The sequence below is a fragment of the Raphanus sativus genome, chromosome 7 (assembly GCF_000801105.2).
Source record: "Raphanus sativus cultivar WK10039 chromosome 7, ASM80110v3, whole genome shotgun sequence".
Taxonomy (NCBI): Eukaryota; Viridiplantae; Streptophyta; class Magnoliopsida; order Brassicales; family Brassicaceae; genus Raphanus; species Raphanus sativus.
Window position 1 is genome coordinate 6,699,808 of NC_079517.1, and position 23,162 is coordinate 6,722,969.

General features: G+C 34.9%; 4 protein-coding genes across 4 annotated transcripts; 3 read left to right on the forward strand and 1 right to left on the reverse strand.

Annotated features, from left to right (window-relative positions):
* Positions 1 to 4,572: 4,572 nt before the first annotated feature.
* LOC108815813 (L-ascorbate oxidase-like) lies at positions 4,573 to 7,151 on the forward strand. The gene is made up of 4 exons (XM_018588314.2): positions 4,573 to 4,886; positions 5,263 to 5,355; positions 5,431 to 5,829; positions 6,149 to 7,151. Exons 1-4 carry the CDS (start codon positions 4,623 to 4,625, stop codon positions 7,115 to 7,117), a joined length of 1,725 nt encoding a protein of 574 aa, XP_018443816.2. The 5' UTR covers positions 4,573 to 4,622; the 3' UTR covers positions 7,118 to 7,151.
* A 2,292-nt stretch (positions 7,152 to 9,443) lies between these two features.
* LOC108814726 (L-ascorbate oxidase) lies at positions 9,444 to 13,498 on the forward strand. The gene is made up of 5 exons (XM_018587350.2): positions 9,444 to 9,825; positions 10,520 to 10,612; positions 10,690 to 10,902; positions 11,272 to 11,487; positions 12,255 to 13,498. Exons 1-5 carry the CDS (start codon positions 9,538 to 9,540, stop codon positions 13,215 to 13,217), a joined length of 1,773 nt encoding a protein of 590 aa, XP_018442852.1. The 5' UTR covers positions 9,444 to 9,537; the 3' UTR covers positions 13,218 to 13,498.
* A 4,451-nt stretch (positions 13,499 to 17,949) lies between these two features.
* LOC108815103 (ETHYLENE INSENSITIVE 3-like 2 protein) lies at positions 17,950 to 19,690 on the forward strand. Its single transcript, XM_056991055.1, has one exon. It carries the CDS (start codon positions 17,970 to 17,972, stop codon positions 19,617 to 19,619), a length of 1,650 nt encoding a protein of 549 aa, XP_056847035.1. The 5' UTR covers positions 17,950 to 17,969; the 3' UTR covers positions 19,620 to 19,690.
* A 1,359-nt stretch (positions 19,691 to 21,049) lies between these two features.
* Positions 21,050 to 22,838, reverse strand: LOC108814530 (uncharacterized). The gene is made up of 6 exons (XM_018587124.2): positions 22,595 to 22,838; positions 22,297 to 22,493; positions 22,115 to 22,195; positions 21,687 to 21,917; positions 21,530 to 21,604; positions 21,050 to 21,427 (listed from the first exon to the last, which is right to left on the reverse strand). The coding sequence occupies exons 1-6, from the start codon at positions 22,707 to 22,709 to the stop codon at positions 21,170 to 21,172; spliced, it is 957 nt and encodes a 318-aa protein (XP_018442626.1). The 5' UTR covers positions 22,710 to 22,838; the 3' UTR covers positions 21,050 to 21,169.
* Between the last annotated feature and the right edge of the window lie 324 nt (positions 22,839 to 23,162).

Genomic DNA, 23,162 nt, shown 5'->3' on the forward strand with positions numbered 1-23,162 from the left:
AAAATTACTCAAAAAAACCAAAATAGGGTAATGAAGTTTAAATACAGTTTATGAACGTCTTAGGACATTCCAAGGAAGTCTTATGACATTCCAAAAAAGTCTTATGACATTCCAAGAATGTCTGCTTACATTCCGCAACCTTATGTGCAATGTCCACATAAGGCTTAGGATATTAAGTTTCCTCTTCGTGCGTCAAACGACCATTCTTCAGTAAAATTATCAAAACTTTTGACTAAAAACCCCGAGTGACCTCAAACTGGTGGTATTGGAAAGCAAATAAAAATCTCTACCGTTTCTTAAAAGATGAGCTCAATTTTACCATAGTTAGTTCTCTATCAATAGATAAAATTTTAAAGATTATGTGCAATTATACATTACAAAAAAACTCAAAATCTCCCAAAGTTTCTTAAAACGTAACAGTGGACAGGGTAATGACGATCACACAACGTTCATAAAACTTTGAAATTTTTGAAAATTCTGAAAATTTTGGACATTATGTATTTAAAACTCCAAAATCTCCCAAAACTGTTCGAAATAAACGAGTGGATACAATAATGACGTTCAAATACAGTTTAAGAACATCTCAGGACATTCTAAGGAAGTCTTATGACATTTCAAAGAAGTCTTATGACATTTCAAGAATGTCTGCTGACATTCCACAACCTTATGTGCAATGTCCACAAATGTCTTAAGATATTAAGTTTTCTCTTCTTGCGTCAAATGACCACTCTTCAGTAAACCTATCATAACTTTTGACTAAGGAGCCCGATTGACCTCAAACTTGTGGTATTGTTAAGTTAATAAAACTCTGAATTTTTTAAAAATTCTGAAAGCTTTGTGCAGTTATGAATTTAAATAACTCCAAAATCTCCCAAAATTGCTCGAAACAAACCAAAATAGGGTAATGACGTTTGAATACAGTTTAGGAATATTTCATGACATTCCAAGGAAGTCTTATGACATTCCAAAGAAATCTTATGACATTCCAAAGATGTCTGTTTACATTCCACAACCTTATGTGCAATGTCCACAGATGGCTTAGGATATTAAGTTTCCTCTTCGTGCGTCAAACTTTTGACTAAGAACCTCGGGTGACCTCAAACTGGTGGCATTGGAAAGCTAATCAAAATCTCTACCATTTCTTAAAAGATGAGCTCAATTTCACCATAGTTAGTTCTCTATAAATAGATAAAATTTTGAAGATTATGTGCAATTATACATTACAAAAAAAACTCAAAATCTCCCAAAGTTTCATAAAACGTAATAGTGGACAGAGTAATGACGATCAATTAAAGTTCATAAAATCCTGAAATTTCTGAAAATTCTGAAATTTTGGTGCAGTTATGTATTTAAATAACTCCAAAATCTCCCAAAATTTTTCGAAATAAACTAGTGGATACAGTAATGACGTTCAAATATAATTTAGGAACGTCTCTGGACATTCCAAAGAAGTCTTATGACATTCCAAAGATGTCTGGTGACATTCCACAACCTTATGTGCAATGTCCACAAATGTCTTAAGATATTAAATTTCTTCTTTGTACGTCAAACGACCACTCTTCAGCAAAACTATCATAACTTTTGAGTAAGGACTTCGATTGACCTCAAACTGGTAGCATTGTTAAGTTCATAAAACTCTAAAATTTTTGAAAATTTTGAATATTTTGTGCAGTTATGAATTAAAATAACTCTAAAATCTCCTAAAATTGCTCGAAACAAACCAAAATAGGATAATGATGCTCAAATACAGTTTATGAACGTTTCAAGACATTCCAAAGAAGTCTTATGACATTCCAAGGATGTCTGCTTACATTCCACAACCATATGTGCAATGTCCACAGATGGCTTAGGATCTTAAGTTTCCTCTTCGTGCGTCAAACGACCACTCTTCAGTAAAATTATCAAAACTTTTGACTAATAACCCCGATTGACCTCAAACTGGTGGCGTTGGAAATCTAATCAAAATATCTACCGTTTCTTAAAAGATGGGCTCAATTTCACCATAGCTAGTTTTCTATCAATAGATAAAATTTTGAAGATTATGTGCAATTGTACATTACAAAAAAAAACTCAAAATCTTCTAAAGTTGCTTAAAACGTATCAGTGGGCAGGGTAATGACGATCACATAAAGTTCATAAAACCCTAAAATTTCTGAAAATTCTGAAAACTTTGTGCAGTTATGTATTTTAATAACTCTAAAATCTCCCTAAATTTTTCGAAATAAACCAGTGGATACAGTAATGACGTTCAAATACAGTTTAGGAACGTCTCAGGACATTCCAAGGAAGTCTTATGACATTCCAAAGAAGTCTTATAACATTCCAAAAAAGTCTTATGAGATTCTAAGGATGTATGGTGATATTCCACAACCTTATGTGCAATGTCCACAGATGTCTTACGATATTAAGTTTCTTCTCCGTGCGTTAAACGACCACTCTTCAGTAAAACTATCATAACTTGTTAAGTTCATAAAACTCTGAAATTTTTGAACTTTCTGAAAATTTTGTGTAGTTATGTATTTAAATAACTCTAAAATCTCCCAAAATTTCTCGAAACAAACCAGTGGATATGGTAATGATGTTTAAATACAGTTTAGGAACGTCTCAGGACATTCCAAGGAAGTCTTATGACATTCCAAAGAAGTCTTATTACATTCCAAGGATGTCTGCTGACATTCCAAGGATGTCTGCTGAAATTCCACAACCTTGTGCAATGTCCACAGATGGCTTAGGATATTAAGTTTCCTTTCGTCAAACGACCACTCTTCAGTAAAATTATCAAAACTTTTGACTAAGGACCCGATTGTCTTCAAACTAGTGGCATTAGAAAGTTAATCAAAATGTTTACTGTTTCTGAATAGATGAGCTCAATATCATAATAGCTAGTTCTCAATCAATAGATCTAATTCTGAAGATTCTGTGCTATTATACATTTCAAAAATTCAAAATCTCCCAAAGTTGCTTAAAATGCACATGTGAGTATGGTAATGACGATCACATCAAGTTCATAAAACTCTGAAAATTCTGAAAATTATGTGCAGTTATGCATTTAAATAACTTCAAAATCTCTCAAAATTGCTTCGAAACAAACCAGTGGATACGGTAGTGACGTTCAAATACAGTTTAAGAACTTCTTAGAACACTCCAAGAAAGTCTTATGACATTTCACAGAAAAGTTTGGATATAGAGTGAAAATACTGTATAAATAATTATAAGTTTTCATACCAAAACATTTATACATCTTTTATTAATTTAAGTAAGTTACTCTAAAATTTAAATTATATAACTTTATAGTAGATAAAAATCTCTTTTGAAAGATTAAAATATTTTCAAATAAAAATATATCTTTTATTATGTCGTCAAAAATACACAACTTTTCAACAATGTTAGGGTTTTTTCATGTAAACCATATATGAGATGAAACTTTCATGAATAAAACTCAAGAGATTTAATTTTTCATTTTAATACACTGATTTTTAGATGTAAAAAAATTACAAATATTTATGAAATATTAATAAATGGATAAAAGCATAATAAAACGAAAATACATAAATTAATATTTGTACAAAAAATTAAGAGATGCAACTTTCTATATATATGAATAGTCACAAATTTTTAATTTAAATGTAGTTATTTTAAAATGATAATTATATGAATAGTTGTAATTTTTCAATTTAAATAGTCATATATTTTCAATTTAAAAGTAGTTATTTTGAAATGATACATATATGAATAGTCACAACTTTTCATTTAAATAATTACATGTTTTCAATTTAAATACTAACTAATACACAAATATTTAAACAAATAATGAAAAGACACAATTTTTAACAAAAAATAAATTTTCTATAAAAATTCATAACTTTTCAACATTGTTTGGGATTCCTATTATTAGTAGATATATTCGGTGGCCAATTAATTTGAAAATAAATGAGTAATACTTAGTATATTTTTACTTTGATAGACGACTGAGATTAATTCTAAAAAAAATTCTAATGAGGAATTAGTTTTTTTTCTCCATTTATAAATAGATATCTTTAAATAATTCATAAAGATATACTAAATCAATACATAACATTCATAGATAAGGCAAGAAAAACCTAAAAGTTCATATCCAGAAATTAAGTTTTTTTGTTTTTCAATCAAGATATAATCCATTTACTAAAAAAAATCTTATGCACGATAATAAAATGTGATTTATTATGTTATTAATATGTTTCACATAGTATAGTTGTTTGACTTACACGTTTCTTCCAAGTAAACAATGTCAAAATGCTGTAAGTTGTAACAAACTGCATAGTCTTCTACCAAACTGCTAAAATTACTAATATGGTCACATTGATCTTGTCGTCTTTCTTTGTCATCTGTTAATATATCAAAACTTTCAATCTCAATCAGAAACAACCACAAAAAGTCACCCTTTTAAACACAAAGGAAAAAAAGACAAAAATAATTATAGAGAATTATTTGGATTTTTTCGGTTAACTGAAAAAAAAAAGTTCAAGGCAACCATTCCCTTTCTATATATACAACAACGAAACGTTTCATAAAAGGCAAGACACTCTATTTAATATAACCCACACAATATATCCAGCTTACATAACCAAATAATAATAATTTCAATGTTGGTAATTGTGTGGTGGCTAGTAACGGTAGTTATGGTGGCGGCTCACTCGGCCTCCGGAGTTGTAGAATTATACTGGGAGGTCGAGAATCAGTTCTGGTCTCCGGATTGTGCAGAAGGCAGTACAGGCTTCGTTATTACCATCAACGGTACGTTTCCAGGGCCAACGATTAATGCTGTCGCCGGAGACACAGTCATCATTCACGTCAAAAACAAACTCTTCACCGAAGGTGTTGTCATCCATTGGCACGGCATACGTCAGGTTGCCTATATAATTACTATTCCATGTCATATAATATAAGATAAGTTATATCTAAAATCTCAAAAATTAATAATTTTTAAAGAAAATATAGATATAAATTAAAAAATAATTTAAATAATCATATTAAATAACGATTCAAATATATTTGGTTAAAAAGTTTTCAATAAATCTAAAGTTAATATATAAATGTCAAAACATGTACTTTTGAAACAGCAAAATTTTCTAAAACATTAAATAAAAGAGAAAATATATTTTTTATAAAAAGTTATACTAGAATGGAGATTATATAATTAGTTATATTATCTACAAAAAAATTCAGTATAATCAAATTGACAAAAAAAGGAAATAACAACAATGAATTATGATTATGAAATAGAACGGCACTCCATGGTCAGATGGAGCAGCGGGTCTGACGCAATGTCCTATTAATCCTGGCGAGACTTTCACTTATAATTTCACTGTTGATAAGGTAAGCAAAAGACATTTATTTCTCTTAAATAACTTTTACAGAAAGAGATATCGATAACGTTTTGTAACGGTGCAGGCAGGAACACATTTTTACCACGGACACTACGGGATGCAGAGATCGGCTGGACTGTACGGGATGATGGTAGTGACATCGCCCAAAGAGACATTACATTCCGATGGAGAGTTTAATCTGTTGCTCAGTGATTGGTGGCATCAAAGCAGTACCTTTCAAGAACTCTCTCTTTCTTCGAAGCCTATGCGTTGGATCGGGGAGCCTCAGAGTCTCTTGATCAACGGAAGAGGACAGTTCAATTGCTCACAAGCGTGGTATTTCAACGAGGGAGGCTTGAAAGAGTGTAAGTTTAAAAAAGAGGATCATTGCGCACCTACAATTCTGAGGGTCAAGCCTAATAGTGTTTATCGCCTTCGGATCGCTAGCACCACTTCTCTTGCTTCCCTCAACTTAGCCGTTGAAGTAAGTTATTTTCTAACTAATTTATTTAGACATTCCTAAAATATAAAATACTTCTAACAAATTTTGTAGCATACATGTTTATAAAACGAACTAGTTAACATGTTTTGTCATTAGGACGCAGTTTGAATATCCAAACAAATATAATATTAATTTTTATCAGTAACAAATTAAATAAGTTGAAAAGTGGTTATATTTTTAATTTTTCAAATGAGATATGTACAGTCTTTTCAGCATTTCAATATTTATCGATTTATTATATATATATATATACATGTATTAGAGCGAGATCACACGTGTGACATTAAATATTCCCATGCAGGGACACCAACTAGAGGTCATCGAAGCCGACGGAAACTACGTCACTCCGTTCACCGTCAAAGACATTGACATCTATTCCGGCGAGACATATTCCGTTCTTCTCCGAACACATAATCCATCTCCTCCAAGAAAGTACTGGATCTCCGTCGGCGTTCGTGGCCGGAAACCAAACACAACTCAAGCCCTCACCGTGCTACATTACGCCGGTGCTTCTGAATCCGGACGCTTACCTTCTCCACCGCCGGTGACTCCCATCTGGAACGACTACAAACGGAGCAAAACCTTCTCCAAGAAAATATTCGCGGCGAAAGGATACCCACCGCCGCCGGAGAAATCAAACAAGCAGCTCTTCCTCCTCAACACTCAGAATCTCATGGAAGGTTACACAAAGTGGGCTATAAACAACCTCTCCTTATCTGTCCCGCCCACGCCGTACATCGGATCCATCAGATACGGGTTACCGTTGGAGTATTTAAATTTTCCGGGACCAGATATCATAGAGAACTACGACATCAACAAACCTCCGGTGAATCCCAACACCACCGTAAGTAGCGGTATCTACAAACTCCCGACGGGGATCGTCGTGGACGTGATACTCCAGAACGCGAACGTTTTAAACGTTGAAGTCAGCGAGGTCCATCCGTGGCATCTCCACGGCCACGACTTCTGGATCCTGGGCTACGGTGAAGAGAAGTTTCGGCCAGGGGTCGACGACAAGAAGTATAATCTGATTAATCCGCCGTTAAGGAATACGGTGCCGTTGTATCCGTACGGATGGACGGCGTTGAGATTTGTAACGGACAATCCTGGGGTTTGGTTTTTTCATTGTCACATTGAACCTCATTTGCATATGGGTATGGGTGTGGTTTTCGCCGAGGGAGTAGACCAGATTGTTAAGATGAATATACCGCGCGAGGCGCTAGGTTGTGGTTTAACCGGAGAAATGTTTATGAACCAGGGACGCCATTAAAAAACGGAGCTATAGCCGGTGTCTTTTACTAATACTACTATACTAGTAATATGCTTTTTATGTATAGTGTGTGTGTGTTTTTTACCTTGTATTGTTGATAAATTATTTGGAGACAAAACTACAAATGTTTTGATTCAAGATCTATCAACTCGAAAAGAAAATATTAGTTATTAGTAGTATTATTTTTGTTTCGAGTTAAACGCTGCAGGAATTTATTTAAAGAAGAAACTAGTCGTAAAGAGACCAATTGATAAAATCAAACTAAATATTTTTGTTCTCTTTAGGTATCTCCAATCATATTCCATTTTTTACTCTAAAGTTAATTTTGGAGTAACATCTTCACCAATCCCACTATATATTCAACTCCAAAATAGATTAATGGTTAGAGTTACTCAATTTATAGAGTAATCTTACTCATTACTTTATTTTAGAGTTGAAGTTTTCTTTATTTATGAAATTGTCATTTTAATTTAAATTTATTTTATTTTATACTTAAACAATATTTAAAATGATATAATAACATGAAAATAAATATAATACTCCACAAAAGATTATTTAATAGTTTACATAAAATATCCATAAACTAATAAAAATCAAAAACTAAACATAAATAACATTAAATAATTAAATATAATATAATATGAATAAGTAATTTGATAATTCGGTAAATTATTTTCGAAACTACCAAGATCACTAAAGTATTGTTCAAACGAAATATATGAGTTTTTCTTAATCTTGTTAAACTTGATGTGCACAAACATTAGGATCTAATACGTAATTCAAATTACGAAACAAAAGTTTGTTTCCTTTCTTTATGCTCTATTAATGCATAATTTTATTTTTGAATTATAAAGATTGCACCAATTGAAGTTGGAACATAATCTCTAATCGTATTTTTAGTAGTAAATATTTAGTTTTTAAAAGTGTATTTTATGGGAATTTTGTAAACATAAAATAGTTTGGTTAATTGTTAAATTTTTATAAGTTAAAGATACTATTAACAATTATTAACTAAACAAAAAGAATCATTTATGAATATTTTTTTTGGAGTAAAGAATGAAGTAAAACATTGAAGGAAAAACCAACTCTATTTTGGAATTATATCAGTTTGGTGTAAAAATGAAATAAACATTGAAAATGCTCTTATCTCTAGTCGGTGTTATATACTTATAATCGACCAAATATCACTTGAATAGCTCTTAAACACACAAGTTTTCAGGGTTTGTAATTTGTAATATGCGTTTGAGTGAGATGTATGTGTTCTTGAAATGACAGGGTTGTTTCTCTGCTAAACACAATCAGAATTGGCGAGAAACAAAATTCACACTTTATTCATCCGAATGATATCTTCACAAATACTTTTATTAGCTCTTTATGCGCATGGAAACTTTCCAGCCAATTAAGATTATTACAGGTCTCCAAAAGTACACTAATAGACGAAATAAATGAACATTATTATAGATACAATAATACAGAGTACTGTCTTTAAGATGGTCTAAAGTGTTTAGTATAAATCGTTGTGGTGTCCCAATGTGGAATGGAGTAATGGACCATCTTACAATAATCCAGATTAGAAATTCGTAGTGGTAACCATTACTTCCAGATCACCAACTCCAAAGGGATTTGTTAGTAGATTTCATTAGCTTTTCATCAATCCTTTCTTGTTTATCATCCTCTCACAGACACTTTATAAGAATTGATTTTGAATCTAGACATGATAATGATATTAGTACAAAGTATAAACCATTACTAAAATATTTTGTGGTTACTGTTTTGCAGATTTTTATTCGAAAGTACAAAACTTTTCCGAAATATACTTTTATGCCAACATATTCATCGAGCAGAGATCGGGGAAATGGAAAAGACAATTTTTATTGTAGACAAGTTATACACACGATGCGTGAATGTAAAGTACTGTACAAAATATAAAAGTTTTAATTTGATACGATCAGTTATGTTGGCAAGAAAATAATATAATTGTTTTAAGATATAAATATATACACAAGACAAATGGAGATTTAATTTTGACGCTTACCTAAAATAAAAGGCTTTTATGTGATATTATTAACTCCTTTTGTTTATGTGGTTTTGATTAACTTTGCTTACTTTACATGTTCAAAACCTACCAAACGGCCAGCCTCCTTTTGGCCTTATAAAGATTGTGAACATGATCTAATCTTCAAAGACAAATTCAACCGGTCACCCCTAAAAACATGTATCATGAGATCACCTACTAATCCGAATCTTCTTGAGATATTTTGATTGTTTACACCATCATAATTACGTCCATAAATCTTGTGCCCAAACTAAAATACCCAAAAAGAAAAGAAAAATTGAATATACTTTTTGACTAAAACCCCAATTCTGCTGCCCACTATCTCTCCCCTCTCCCATCTTCATTTCCCACTATATATACATCTATGATCAGCATACATCATCATTCACAGCATAAACCATTGATGGGTGTGTGGTGGATAGTGATGGTGGCCATCTTGGCTCACACGGCATCTGCCGCCGTGAGAGAGTATCATTGGGAGGTTGAGTACAAGTTCGGGTTTCCCGACTGCAAAGAAGGCATGGTCATGGCCGTCAACGGCCAGTTTCCCGGTCCCACCATACGCGCCCTCGCTGGAGACACCATCGTTGTCCATCTCACCAACAAACTCGCCACCGAAGGCCTTGTTATTCATTGGCATGGAATTCGTCAGGTTCTCTACTCGAAATTTTCTGAATAATAACTAGGAGAGTCTAAGCAAAACATAGATTGATCTTTAAAGTTTAAACATTATTTACAAATATTATATTGATGTTTCTCAAAAAAAAAAGGAATATCATTTTGAGGTGAAAGAAGCTGTCCGAATTGTTTTCTAGAATTTTTATTTCATTTACAAATTTCATTTTCAATTTTTTAGAAGAACGAAATGGAGATGACACTAAATTGGCCATCCTCACCATATAAACTCATTCAGATCTTAAATTTTCTACTGTTTGTTTTTTTCATACTCTAAGCATCAAATAATTGTTTCCATTGTTTTGTCGTTAGATGATAAAGAATAAAGTTTCCGAAATAATGGTTTAGAAGCACATGCCATGCATGACTCCGTCTCTTCTCTATAATATACACTACATTTACGACTCTTCCTTCGGATTGTTAGTTTCTTTGGACTCTATTTATTGCTTAATTTTTTATTGCTTAAAATTATGATAGCAGTTACTAATTAAGTTTTGTACATTTTCCTAAGAGATACGGTTTAAAAATTGATTTAATTATAGCTTATGACACTAGTCAATTTCTTTGTGCATGCAAAATCCTAAATCCATATAGAACAAACTTGAACTAGATTAAGATATTATATCTATAAAAGTTGATAATTAAATAATTAACTGAGTTTTTGTAAACAGTTGGGAAGTCCATGGGCAGATGGAGCAGCTGGAGTTACTCAATGTGCCATCGCCCCTGGCGAGACTTTTACCTACAAATTCACTGTTGATAAGGTAACCTTTTAATTTCAATAAAATATAAATAAGAAAAAAGAATGTAGTTTTATTTTGGGTAAAATGACATGGTGCAGCCGGGAACACATTTCTACCATGGGCACTACGGCATGCAGAGATCAGCTGGGCTTTACGGATCGTTGATTATAGACGCGGCGAAAGGGAAGAGAGAGCCACTGAGATACGACGGAGAGTTTAATCTCTTACTAAGCGATTGGTGGCATGAGAGTATTCTCTCCCAAGAACTCGGTCTTTCTGCCAAACCTATGCGCTGGATCGGTGAAGCTCAGGTTACTACTACTAGTATTGTTTTTCATTGACTAAACGTTTTTAACTTAATTTAATTTTCTGAACTAAAAGAAAAAGATAGGTCCAAAAAAATATCACAATTCTTTCTTTTTAATAGTGGAGATTTGATCCAGACTTAAACCTAGGGGACGAGCAATAATAATTGCTTTTCTTGATTTCTTTTTTCAAAATCGAATTTTAGCTACTTTTATAATATCACAATCATTTTAAGTACTCTATCTTGAATGTGGCCACTAAAAAAAGAGGGAATTATATATTTCATAGTCAAAAGTGAAATTATACTTTTTATCCCTTCTTTCTTTTCTTAATAGTATAATTTTTATTTTCTTGTTGTTTGGGAAAAAATGAAGAGCATATTGATCAATGGGAGAGGACAATTTAACTGTTCATTGGCGGCGCAGTTCAGCAACGCGACGGCGCAGTTCAGCAATACATCGCTACCTATGTGCAAGTTTAAAAAAGGAGATCAATGCGCACCACAGAGACTACACGTGGAGCCTAATAAGACTTACCGAATCAGACTTGCCAGCACCACCGGTCTTGCCTCCCTCAACTTTGCTGTTCAGGTTTTGATTATTTTCATCTGTTTTACACTGAAAAGTTCTTTTAAAAACAAACGAACATACAACATCTTTTTCAAAAAATATTTGACAAAATATTAAAGAATGAATGGTAGAACATCTTTAATTCTTAGGAAGTATCTGACTTCTTTAAATTGAGATGGTATTTATTCGGAGGCAAAGTAAAGAAGTAGTCTTTAAATTCTTTCTTCGTTTTAGTTTCAATTTCTGTTTTCCTAATCTCACGGTGCTGCCTGCATGGTGTAACATTTTAGACCACAGATATAATATAACATACTACTATTTACAATTATTTTAGATGTGCGCGTGTTGATAGTTCCGTAGAGCTAGATATTCTTGGTAAGAGTGGTCTCGATGGTAGGTAGATTGATTGACTTTTTCAGATTTCAGACCCAACTCGTGTTCCATTCAGCTTATGCTAAACTGACAAAAGCTGTTATTCTGTCTTTTCATTCCTTTTTCAAAGTTATTTTATTTATTTTTACAGTTTTTAAGAGGTTTATCATATTGTAATCTATAAAGCCAATTCGTATAAAATTTTGACTTTTTTTTAATTAATCGTTTTACTTCCCTTTCGGTTTTTGAAATTAAATAATTTGTCGACAAAAAAAAAAAAGAAATTAAATAATTTTAAACAGTGATATATATAGATACAAGGCCTACTTCTAAGTATCAGTCCCAAGAGTACAATATTTCTTTAGTTTTAGAACACGTTTGTGATCACACGGTGTTAAATTTTTTCACACGTGCAGGGACACAAGCTAGTGGTGGTAGAAGCCGACGGCAACTACATCGCACCGTTCACCACCAGCGATGTCGATATATATTCCGGCGAGAGCTACTCCGTCCTTCTCACCACCGATCAAGACCCTTCCCAAAACTACTGGATCTCCATCGGCGTCCGCGGCCGTAAACCAAAAACACCTCCGGCACTAACCGTCTTACACTACGTAACCGCCACTTCCTCCCAACCACCTTCGTCTCCACCACCGGAGACTCCGCGATGGAACGATTTCGATCGGAGCAAGAGCTTCTCGAAGAAGATCTTCGCCGCGATGGGATCTCCGCCGCCGCCGAGGAAATTCAAAAAGCGGTTGATCCTCCTCAACACTCAGAACATGATCGACGGTGCAACGAAATGGGCTCTCAACAACGTCTCTCTCGTGGTTCCGGCGACGCCGTACCTCGGCTCCGTCAAGTACAGACTGAGACGCGGATTCGATCGCAGTCCCCCGCCGGCGACTTTCCCGATGGATTACGACATCATGAACCCGCCGCGAAACCGTAACACGACGACAGGGAACGGGATCTACGTTTTTCCGTTCAACGTAACCGTCGACGTGATTCTACAGAACGCTAACGGTTTGGACGCTAACGCTAGCGAGATCCATCCGTGGCATCTCCATGGTCATGACTTTTGGGTTTTGGGTTACGGCGAGGGGAAGTTCCGTCCAGGGGTCGACGAGAAGACGTATAATCTCAAGAATCCGCCGTTACGGAATACGGTGGCGTTGTATCCGTACGGATGGACGGCGTTAAGATTTGTAACGGACAATCCTGGGGTTTGGTTTTTTCATTGTCACATTGAACCGCATTTGCATATGGGTATGGGTGTGGTTTTCGCTGAGGGATTAAACCGGATTGGTAAGATACCTGATGAGGCGTTAGGTTGCGGTTTAACCAAGAAATTCCTCATGAACCGAAACAACCCTTAGTTTGTATTGTGGCCGCATTTGAGTCTGCTATTTGTAGGTGTAGTAGACCTACTGTTGGTTCTTGTTATTGGTATAGCTGTTGTTGAGACTAAACCGGATTGATGAGACGGTTGAACCAAAAAAAAAAATTATAAACCGGAACAGTCTTCTGTATGTTGTTATCAATGTCTCGTGGTAGCATTTGAGCTGCTTTTGTTTTGGGTGCGTGTACCGTGTTGTAAACCGAAGATTTGTTCATGTTACTCTCGGTATTAGTTGGCTAGTCGGTTTTGGGGATTTTATTGATTGTCAATTTGTCATTAACATTCTGAAACTTTCAACTCGAGTTACTCGACAAAAAGATTTGGAGCTTTTCAAGTATACTGGGCCTAAGTAAGGAAACACTACTCGGCTTGGGCCCTAAGTGTCAGCTTTTTTAACAGACGTAAAAGATTGTTCACTTTGGTTCGGGTTAGTTTTTTGTTCGTTCGGTTGGATACGTAGTTCGACCTTTCAATTATACAATTAACCGGTCTGATTCGGTTATTGTGGCTATGGCGGGCGTTCAGTTCACTGACTTGCTTCTAGTTTCTATACATTGACAGCCGTCGGCTGAGTCCTTTTGAGGTTTTATTGTTTCCAATAAATAACAATCATAACTCAATTCTTATTACAACGTGGACACAACAAACATGTACTTTTAAAAAGGTGAAAGTGTTGAGTATACAGTCCTGTGAGTGTACTCTAGAAAGAGACAGCAAGAAAATCTTTATATCATTTTGGTGACCGTTTGAACAAGGCATGAAAGGTGAAAGCAAGGAGGTTATAAAACAATTTACGAGTGGTCGTTAGTTGGTTAAGGTGTACGATAGATAGTTGCACAAGTCACATTAACTTAATGTACATAATAATGTATCAGAAGAAGAAAACGACGACGAGGGTTCCAGTAGTTGTGAGAGTAGCCGACAGGAAAATCCCGGGAAACACGTTTCAGACAGTATATAGAATCACTGCTGGCGATGGAAACGTGCTTCCGTGGCACTGGTGTACTTGCCTATTGGTTCTATACATTGCACCTCTCACATTTTCTCCAAATAAAACATTATATTATTATGTTACAAATAAAAAAAATTAATAGCATCATGCTGGTATTGTTTTTCTTCGATTTGAAATAAGGTCATACCGTATAGTTTATTATTGTAATATCTTTCATTTGAACTTTTGAATAAAATATGATATTTAGATTTTTAGTTGACATCTCTAAAGGATAACCATAAAATAAATGAAACTATTACATGTTTCATTACCGACTATCTCTCTCTAATTTAGCATTTTGACCGTTATACAAACAGTACTATGTGATATGTATAACATATTTCCTCCGTTTCATATTAAGTGTCGTGGTAGAGAAAATTTTTCGTTATAAAATAAGTGTTGTTTTAGTATTTAAATGCATAATTTATTAACTTTATTTTTCTGTTTATTTTTTATTGGCTGAAATATGAGTAGGTATATGGGTAATGATGTGTTTATATTAAAAATATACAAAATTAAATGATTTATTAATCCTTGTGCAGAAGTCTAAAACAACACTTAATATGAAATAATTGGAGTATATCACAACCGAGGATGGTCAACCTTTATTATTTTATTAACTATTTTATACGTAAGTTAATGAAAACCGACACTTATCATTGTCATCAATTTTACAAAAAAATACACATATTTTAAACATTAAACACTTAATGAAGTATATAAATCTATAGTTAATATTTTACCTTTTTAGATTATATGTTTTAAGTGTTTAGAAAGGAATCAAGCTGTCAATTTAGATTTTTAATAGAACTCAAATCTGACCATAAACTTGATGTTCTTTTGAGGAATTCTCAAATATTAATAATGAGTATATGAATTTAGTAAATGCTGCCAAATTTTATTTTCTTTTTTTACTCTGCCAGCTTTTTGATCTATCAACAAAATAAATGAAAATATATTAAGAATATCATTATAATTATCAAAATTTTATGATGGACATACGTATACTTATGTATTTGCTTAAGCATATCAATTTACCAGGGAATAGAAGATAACATTGCCATAATTTTCAAAAACAAAAATAATAAAAAATCTTATAGTATATACTATATATTAGCGATTTTCTTAGTTATTATTAGCAATCCATAAAAGATGAATATATATTAGCAACTAATCGCAAGCTGCAGCGACATGCACACGAATATCGACATTTTACAAAAAGTACGATTATTATTATCCAAACTTTCTATGCTGAAAATAATTACTTATTTTCTTAAGCATATCAGTTTATTATGGAATAGAAGATAACAATGCAATAACTTTCGGAAACAAAATAACAGTAATTCTTATAGTATATATCAGCGAATTTCTATGTTATTAAAAACGAGCATTTATTAGCGATTGTTCACAAACCGCAGCGACATGCAGACGAATATGGAATATTATGAATTGCACAACAATATACTCATTGTTTGGTGAATAGGATTTTTATTTGAAATCTATACTATTAAAGTACAAGCACATTTGGATTTTTTACTAAACATGCCCTTTCTTTAACTCACATTGCTTATTTCATTAAGGGCAATCAAGTAATATTAATAACATATCTATATTGGGTCATTTTTTTTATCCAGCCCACTCCCCATATCAGATCTTTTTTGGGTCATTTGGGCCGATCAAGAAATCATATCCAATTCTTATTTTTTCCTCCAAGTTCAAATAATTTATTTTCAACCATTCTTAATATTTTGTGTAGTGAAAAAAAAATAATCACTTAACTATTATGTTTTTTTCTTTTTAATATAACTTAAGCATTCATAAAAAATTTTGAATTTTTTCATTGAAAAGTATAAATCTTTATTAAGAGTATATAATTTTTTATCTAAAAAATTAACAACATAATAAAATTAAGTTATACCAACTTAGTTCATTAAAAATAAACTTTAATTTTCTAAACATAAATATTCATTAGACCTGAACATTCGGGTACCCATTCGGATACGGATCGGTTTTTTCGGGTATCAGGTTTTTCGGGTTTTGAAATTAAACTCCATTCAGATATTATAAAATTTTGGGTCGGGTTCGAGTCGGGTCTTTCCGGGTGAGTTCGGTTCTCATGCATAAGAACATGAAAATAACCAAATAACCAAAGTATCTAAAACGGGTTTGGTTATTTGTACTCAAAGTAACCAAAGTATCCAATTCAGTTCAAATTTTTGTATCCAAATTACTCAAAAGTAACCAAAAATAACCAAAAATATCCAATATATACAGTTTTTTTGGATAAACTTTTATCCAAACTATCATATTTTATCCAAAAATACTCAAAAGTATTGAAAATAACTACTATATTTAACTTATAATATTAATTTAAAATATTAAAATAATTATAAATATAATTATAACATAGATTTTTAGATATATATTCACATTTCAGATATCTTCGGGTACTCATTCGGTTCTCGGTTCGGGTCGGGTTCGGGACCGGTTCTTCGGATATAGCAATTTAGAACTCATTCGGATATTTACCCCGGGTCTGATCGGATTTGGAACCCTGATTTTCGGGTCGGTTTCAAGTTGGTTCTTCGGATCCGGATATTGTGCTCAGGCCTATACTCATTTGAAATGAAACACGATAAAGAAAAATAAAAGGCTTAAGTCTTTTATAAAAAAAACAAATATATGAAAATATGACATTTACTAAATATTTGTCAATTTTAAAAAAAATAAAGGAAAATAAATCCGCGCTGTAATTAAAAAAAATAAAGGAAAATAAACCCGCGCTTTGAAAGCGCGGGTCAAAATCTAGTACATGTTTAAATTTATAAAATACCGTTTGAAATCTTTTCCCGCGCAAAATTGTTCCCGCGTAAAACTGTTGTCATTTGATTTTAAAACACTACTATATTTATTCATAAAGTGTCAGTTAAACATCAATAAATTGATAATGATAAAAACTTTAATTATTTTTTGCTATGAAAATGATTAATGTCTTTGATTTGCTAAATGATTTTTTGTAGTAGACATAAAATTATCTAAATTTTAGTACAATAGGTTTGGGTGAAGGTTATCATTTTGTGGACTTAGTTATTTTTTTCTATTGGAAAAGAAGTAATTTTAGTTAAAACAAAATCTAAATTATAAATGGAATGAAACTCAAAGAAGATATTGAAAGTTTTACAATATCCTTCAAACAAGTTTTGTGCCTCTTATCATGATTCTTAAGGTTCCATAGCACCCATTCAAAGTCTAATTTAATGCTCATTATATATTGAGATACACATCTATATATGTCTCTCTCTCTCTCTCTCTCTCTCTCTCTCTCTCTCTCTCTCTCTCTCTCGGGTCAAGTGGATTCTTTGGTTTCGATTTAGAGGCTGAAGCAACAGCAACAAAAAGGTGTCAAGAGATTTCTAGGTAACTTATGTTCTTCTTTCGATTTCTGCTTGTTTTATTTTTTATTTTCCTTTGGTTTGTTTTTTGTTTATGTCTTTACGTATTGTTTGTCTGCTTGGAACCTCATGATACGTTACTCACTTCAAGAATCTATCAAAAAGTTATTTATATTGCTGCGTAAATCATAATAACTAAATTGATATTCGATTCCTCGACCTTTGATTTCATATGATATGGCTTTTATTAATTTCATGGATTATTTAATTATTTTTTATTCTTGAAGCGAAACAATGTTGACGTCATACTGTTTTGCAGCGTGAGATCATTTTCTCTCATACAAAAATGTATAATAACACCAACATGGGGATGTTCCCCGGTTTATTATCAAACACGTTGCCTCGTTTTCCCGAGGGAGATGTGCGTTCTGCGTCGCTGAACGCAACGTGGAAAGACCCGACCGGAGAAGAAATGGAAATAGAGGAGCTTGAGAAGAAGATCTGGAAAGACAAGCAGCGTTTAAAGAAGCTCAAGGAGATGTCCAAGAACGGGTTAGGTGGAGGAGCATCGTTGAAGCTGTCTCCTGATGGTGATGATGATTCCTCAAGCAAAAGAATGATGTACCAGGCACAAGATGGGGTCTTAAAGTACATGTCTAAGGCAATGGAACGCTGTAAAGCTCAAGGCTTCGTGTACGGGATTGTCTTTGAGAACGGGAGAACCGTAACGGGGTCTTCTGATAACCTCCGTGAATGGTGGAAAGACAAAGTGAGGTTTGACAGGAACGGACCAGCTGCTATACTGAAGTACTCCGCTGATGGAAATGTTTTAGGGTCTGAGGTTGGTGGGGAGTGTACCGCACATAAGTTGCTTGAGCTGCAAGATACAACTCTTGGAGCTCTTTTGTCGGCTTTGATGCCACACTGCAAGCCTCCTCAGCGGCGGTATCCTTTGGAGAAAGGCGTGCCGCCGCCTTGGTGGCCGACGGGGGAAGAAGACTGGTGGGGCGATCTTTCTTTACCTGAGGGCTGTAGAGGACTTCCTCCTCCTTACAAGAAGCCTCATGACCTCAAGAAGACGTGGAAAGTTGGTATTCTGATTGGCGTGATCAGACACCTGGCTTCAGACATTAGCAATGGCAATAGCTATTACAGCATACCGAAGCTGGTGGGACGGTCTAGAACTTTGCAGGAGAAGATGACTTCGAGAGAAGGCGCTTTATGGCTCGCTGCTCTTAACCGAGAGAAGGCCATCGTTGGTGAGAGTCAGCATCAGCCTTTAACCTTCTTACATGAAAACAGTGGCGAGACGGATGCTCTATTCCATGAACCTGAAGATTATGATGTTGAAGGACGTGGTGGATCTCGTCATCATCGTGGATTTGGCAACAACTTCGATAGTGTTTGTAACAACAACAAGAGGAGGTTTGAAGGAGAGTCATTTTATCCAACAGAAACCCTAACTTGTGAGAACAGTGCATGTCCTTATAGCCAACCGGAGATGGGATTCCGTGACAGGGTCTTAAGAGAGAATCACCAACTAATATGTCCTTATAAACCCACACCCCTTTACCAACCCACTAAAGAACCCTTTGGTATGCCTTCCGGTTTAGTGAGTCCTTATCCGGATTATAACCCGAGTTATTATGGAAACGAACCGGAGAGTCTAGTGGGAATGCAGCAGCAGCATCAACAGCAGCAGGAGCAGGAGCAGCATCAGCAGCAGCAGCAGCATCAGCAGCAGCAGCAGCAGCAAGTTCAGAACACTCCAGACCTGTTTAATCAATCAGACAATCTCTACAGACAAGACGCAGCAGAAAGAGGAGGTAACAATGACTATTTCTCTGGTCACCGGTTTGGTTTGGTTGATGACTCGAGTCCTTCAACTTCGGTGATGAATCATAATCTTAATGGCCATGCGCAAACAGTAGGGATGGAGAACAATCAGCAGAATCAAGAGGAAGACTTGTCACTGCCTTGGATTTCGTGGACATAAGCTTCATGGCTTATCTTGTTTTCTTTTCTAGCTTTGTAGCTTTGTTTATTGCCTTTTTTTTTCTGTCATTGAACCAGAGTTTTGATCTCTCCATTGAATCAGAAATATATAAAACTAATGATATTATCTTTCAAGTGATGTTTGGACACAGAAACAGGCATCAAAATGTACATATAAGTTATCTTTTCTAACTGCAGCGCTACGAGTTGCTCTTCCCCTAGTGGCGAGGCAAAAGAAGTTTGAGAAGAAACGTTTTCGGTTGAGTCTATTTGGCAAATGCATGAGGGGTTTGGGAGAAAATCTAAAGAAGCTGTGTGTGTACCCTTTGAGATAACAAGTTTTGAAAGCAGTACTTGTGTATCCGGACTGTACAACCTTTATTTGGACACAAATCCGCCTGTAAACAAGTGTACAACCTTTATTTGGACACAAATCGTTGAAAAGTATGTTTAAGAAAAAAACAAAAAACATAACATTGCAATAACTTTCGGAAACTTGCACGTCTGTTTGCAATCAACCGTCTTATTTTTCCACATGAACAGAGAGTTTTTGTGTTTAGTTGTATGACAAAAACCTTTCAGAATGTACATAATTCTCGGACTTTCATAATTTAGTCCAAAATTATTTTCACATATTATATAACACTTATACTCTACTAAAATATTGAAATCGCTACAATTTTACACTGATAAAATTTTTTAGTTTGATTTTTTGAGGGTTCACGTTTGGAGAATTCTCGGACTGCCACGTGCACATGTGCTCCTAAAACTTTGTTGATGTGTTTGTGACTCTTACATCCACTAATCTGTCTATATGGTCACTTTCGTTAATGCAGTATACGCTTATTCATTGCCGCCATTAGCGTCCATCGCCTCAAAACCTTCTCAGTTATGAGCTCTCCTGTTTCGATGGAGCAATGAGCAACCAAAACTTCGAAGTTTTGGAGTCTCCCGTTGCTATATGATTTCACAAAGTAAACAAAATTCAAAGAAAACTGCAGCAAACATCAACCCCATCCCTAAGGAGTTGTTAAGGTTCCGTCCTTATAACCAGCTTCTCTTACTTGCAAATACTACCACCGAGTAATGGTGGACTTCCAAATTGACTCCAGATGTGATTGGTGAAGTGAAGGGGGCATCAAGACTATTTTCAACAACGAAACACATACCAAAGAACGTATAATGGTGGACTTCCAAATTGACAGGTTCGTCACAAGACTCACAACAGAACTTCGATTTAAAACGTTTACCATTTTAAGCTAACAAGGATGGAGAACGATCAGCAGAATCATTGAGGAAGACTTGTCCATCCCTTGGATTCAGTGAAGATAAGCTTCATGAGTTTTTCTTTTCTAGCTTGTAGCTTTGTTTCTTGATTTTTTTTTTCTGTCACTGAACCACATTTTTGATCTCTCCATTGAGAACCAGTAATATATAAAACTAATCACTAAAACCAGAGTTTTGATCTCTCAAGTGATGTTTGGACATAGAAACAGGCATCAAAATACACATCTAAGCCCTAAAACCCAGAGTTCCGAAACGTTATTTTTTCTAACTCAAGTGTGCAGCGCTACGAGTTACTCTTCTCCTAGTGTTACCACTACTCGAGGCAAAAGAAGCTTGAGAAGAAACGTTTTCAGCTGAGTCTCTTTGGCTCCTTTGTTTTCTTTTCTTGGACCTTAAAGCTGTGGCTTGAGTCTCGTTTTCCTCCTCCCCCTCATCATCATCCACTGCTGCTTCAACAGCTTCCTCTTTTGTAATTTTACCCAAAGGCCATGGCTTCCCGCAGCCAGAACAAACTTTATCGTCCTGCAAATTTTATGTGGTCGGAAGGTTAAATACTAATGATGTCAAACTGACATGCATGGGGGCTTGGGCGAAAATGTAAAGAAGCTGTGTGTGTGTGTGTACCCTTTGAGATAACAAGTTTTGAAGGCAGTACTTGTGTATACGGACCGTACAACCTTCATTTGGACACAAATCCGCCTGTAAACAAGTGTCAGACATATCAAAACACAATGTGAGAGTTTAATATGTGAATCCTATCAAATTTCTTCAGAATGCAGACCTTAACTCCAGCTTCATTGCAAACCTCGCAAGAGGGAACATCATTGTTTCTGAACCAGCTGCGCAGGTCAAGAAGAGATCTTATTCCAAGTCCGATGTTACCCTCTCTTGTGCGGCAAAGCCATTTGTCCCTTACAAGCTCATCGAGAGTTTTGTCCTTTTGCGACATTGAAAAGTTCTTGAATGCAGGTGGGACTTGCTGCTGTTGACTGCTGCTGGCTTCACTTGGTAACTGAGATATGAACACAAGATCTGTCAACCGATAACAAAGGGACTAAAACTATACAGCATAGCCAAACGAATAGCAGTGATAAAAAAATTAATTGAGTGGTTTCCTTTTGAGACAAGAATACTTTCAATTGAGTGGTTCCTTTTGTCACTAGATGAAGAGATACATGTATACAGAAGTCAGGGACTATGATGATGGACCTGATTCTCCAATCGGATATTGAGGGCATCAAAGCTAGATATGCAACCTTGAGCAGCTTCATCCTGTGCAATAGCTTCTATCTGCCACAAGTTCAAAAAAAAAAAAGAATCATCAATTCCAAGGGACAAGTAGCACCAGCTATTCACTAAAAATGCCTTTAAAAATTCAAAATGCAACTCACAATGCCTTTAAAGAAAGCGATCTGCGGAACAGAGTAGTTAGTGCCGAGTTTGGATTGATCATCAGAGACAGTGTTAACAACTCCGTAACAAACTTGACCATCATACTGATCTCTACAAGCCCTCAACTCAAAGTGTACATAAGAGAGCTCTTTGTTTATCTCAAGAAGGTACTTATCAAATATCTTCTTAGCACCTCCTGCCAACAACAACAACAACAAAGGAATAAACTTTTTTCATCACTATATAGCTGATTGACGAATACACTTCCGGCGAAAAACACACAGCGGAGAGAAGGACCTGGGTTTCTGCCGGTGACGGCGGTGAAGATGGATTCAAACTCTTTCTCCTTGAGAGGGCCTCGCGAAATCAAAGCTTGAATTAGCGTGTGGTGCTTCCAGGTCAGCGATACCATCTTCAATTTCACCTTAGCCAAAAAAAAAAAAAGTTTCTGGATTTAGAGAATCGCGTGAACTCTATTTAGGGTTTGTTTTTGGGTGGGGGAGTGGGGGGAAGAGACGGCGTGTGGGAGAGAGATGGCGGGAAGTGGGGGAATCGACACGATTAGGGGTGGGCATTTCGGTTTAGTTTCGGGTCCGGTTTGGATTCGGTTTGGTTTGAGTAATTTGGGTTTTATAAAATTCAAACCAATTTAAACCAAAGTAGTTTTGGTTTGGGTTTGGTTTGGATTTAATTCGGTTCGGTTCAGTTCGGTTTGGTTTAGATTGAGTTCGGTTTACATTATTATGGTTTAGTTTGGTTTGGTGTAGTTCGGGTTGGTTATAAAATATGAAGGCATCAGTTTTATACTTTTATTAAAAAACAATCAACTCATAAACGATAGAGTGAAAATATAAAAACTTATGCT

Coding starts and splice junctions, on each gene's coding strand:
- LOC108814726 (XM_018587350.2), top strand. CDS start 9,538: ATGATCAGCATACATCATCATTCACAGCATAAACCATTGATGGGTGTG. Junction 9,826..10,519: donor ATTGGCATGGAATTCGTCAG/GTTCTCTACTCG, acceptor TTTTGTAAACAG/TTGGGAAGTCCATGGGCAGA. Junction 10,903..11,271: donor GCTGGATCGGTGAAGCTCAG/GTTACTACTACT, acceptor GAAAAAATGAAG/AGCATATTGATCAATGGGAG.
- LOC108815103 (XM_056991055.1), top strand. CDS start 17,970: ATGTATAATAACACCAACATGGGGATGTTCCCCGGTTTATTATCAAAC.
- LOC108815813 (XM_018588314.2), top strand. CDS start 4,623: ATGTTGGTAATTGTGTGGTGGCTAGTAACGGTAGTTATGGTGGCGGCT. Junction 4,887..5,262: donor ATTGGCACGGCATACGTCAG/GTTGCCTATATA, acceptor ATTATGAAATAG/AACGGCACTCCATGGTCAGA. Junction 5,830..6,148: donor CCCTCAACTTAGCCGTTGAA/GTAAGTTATTTT, acceptor ATTCCCATGCAG/GGACACCAACTAGAGGTCAT.
- LOC108814530 (XM_018587124.2), bottom strand. CDS start 22,709: ATGGTATCGCTGACCTGGAAGCACCACACGCTAATTCAAGCTTTGATT. Junction 22,494..22,594: donor CGTCACCGGCAGAAACCCAG/GTCCTTCTCTCC, acceptor TGTTGTTGGCAG/GAGGTGCTAAGAAGATATTT. Junction 21,428..21,529: donor AAAACTTGTTATCTCAAAGG/GTACACACACAC, acceptor TAAAATTTGCAG/GACGATAAAGTTTGTTCTGG.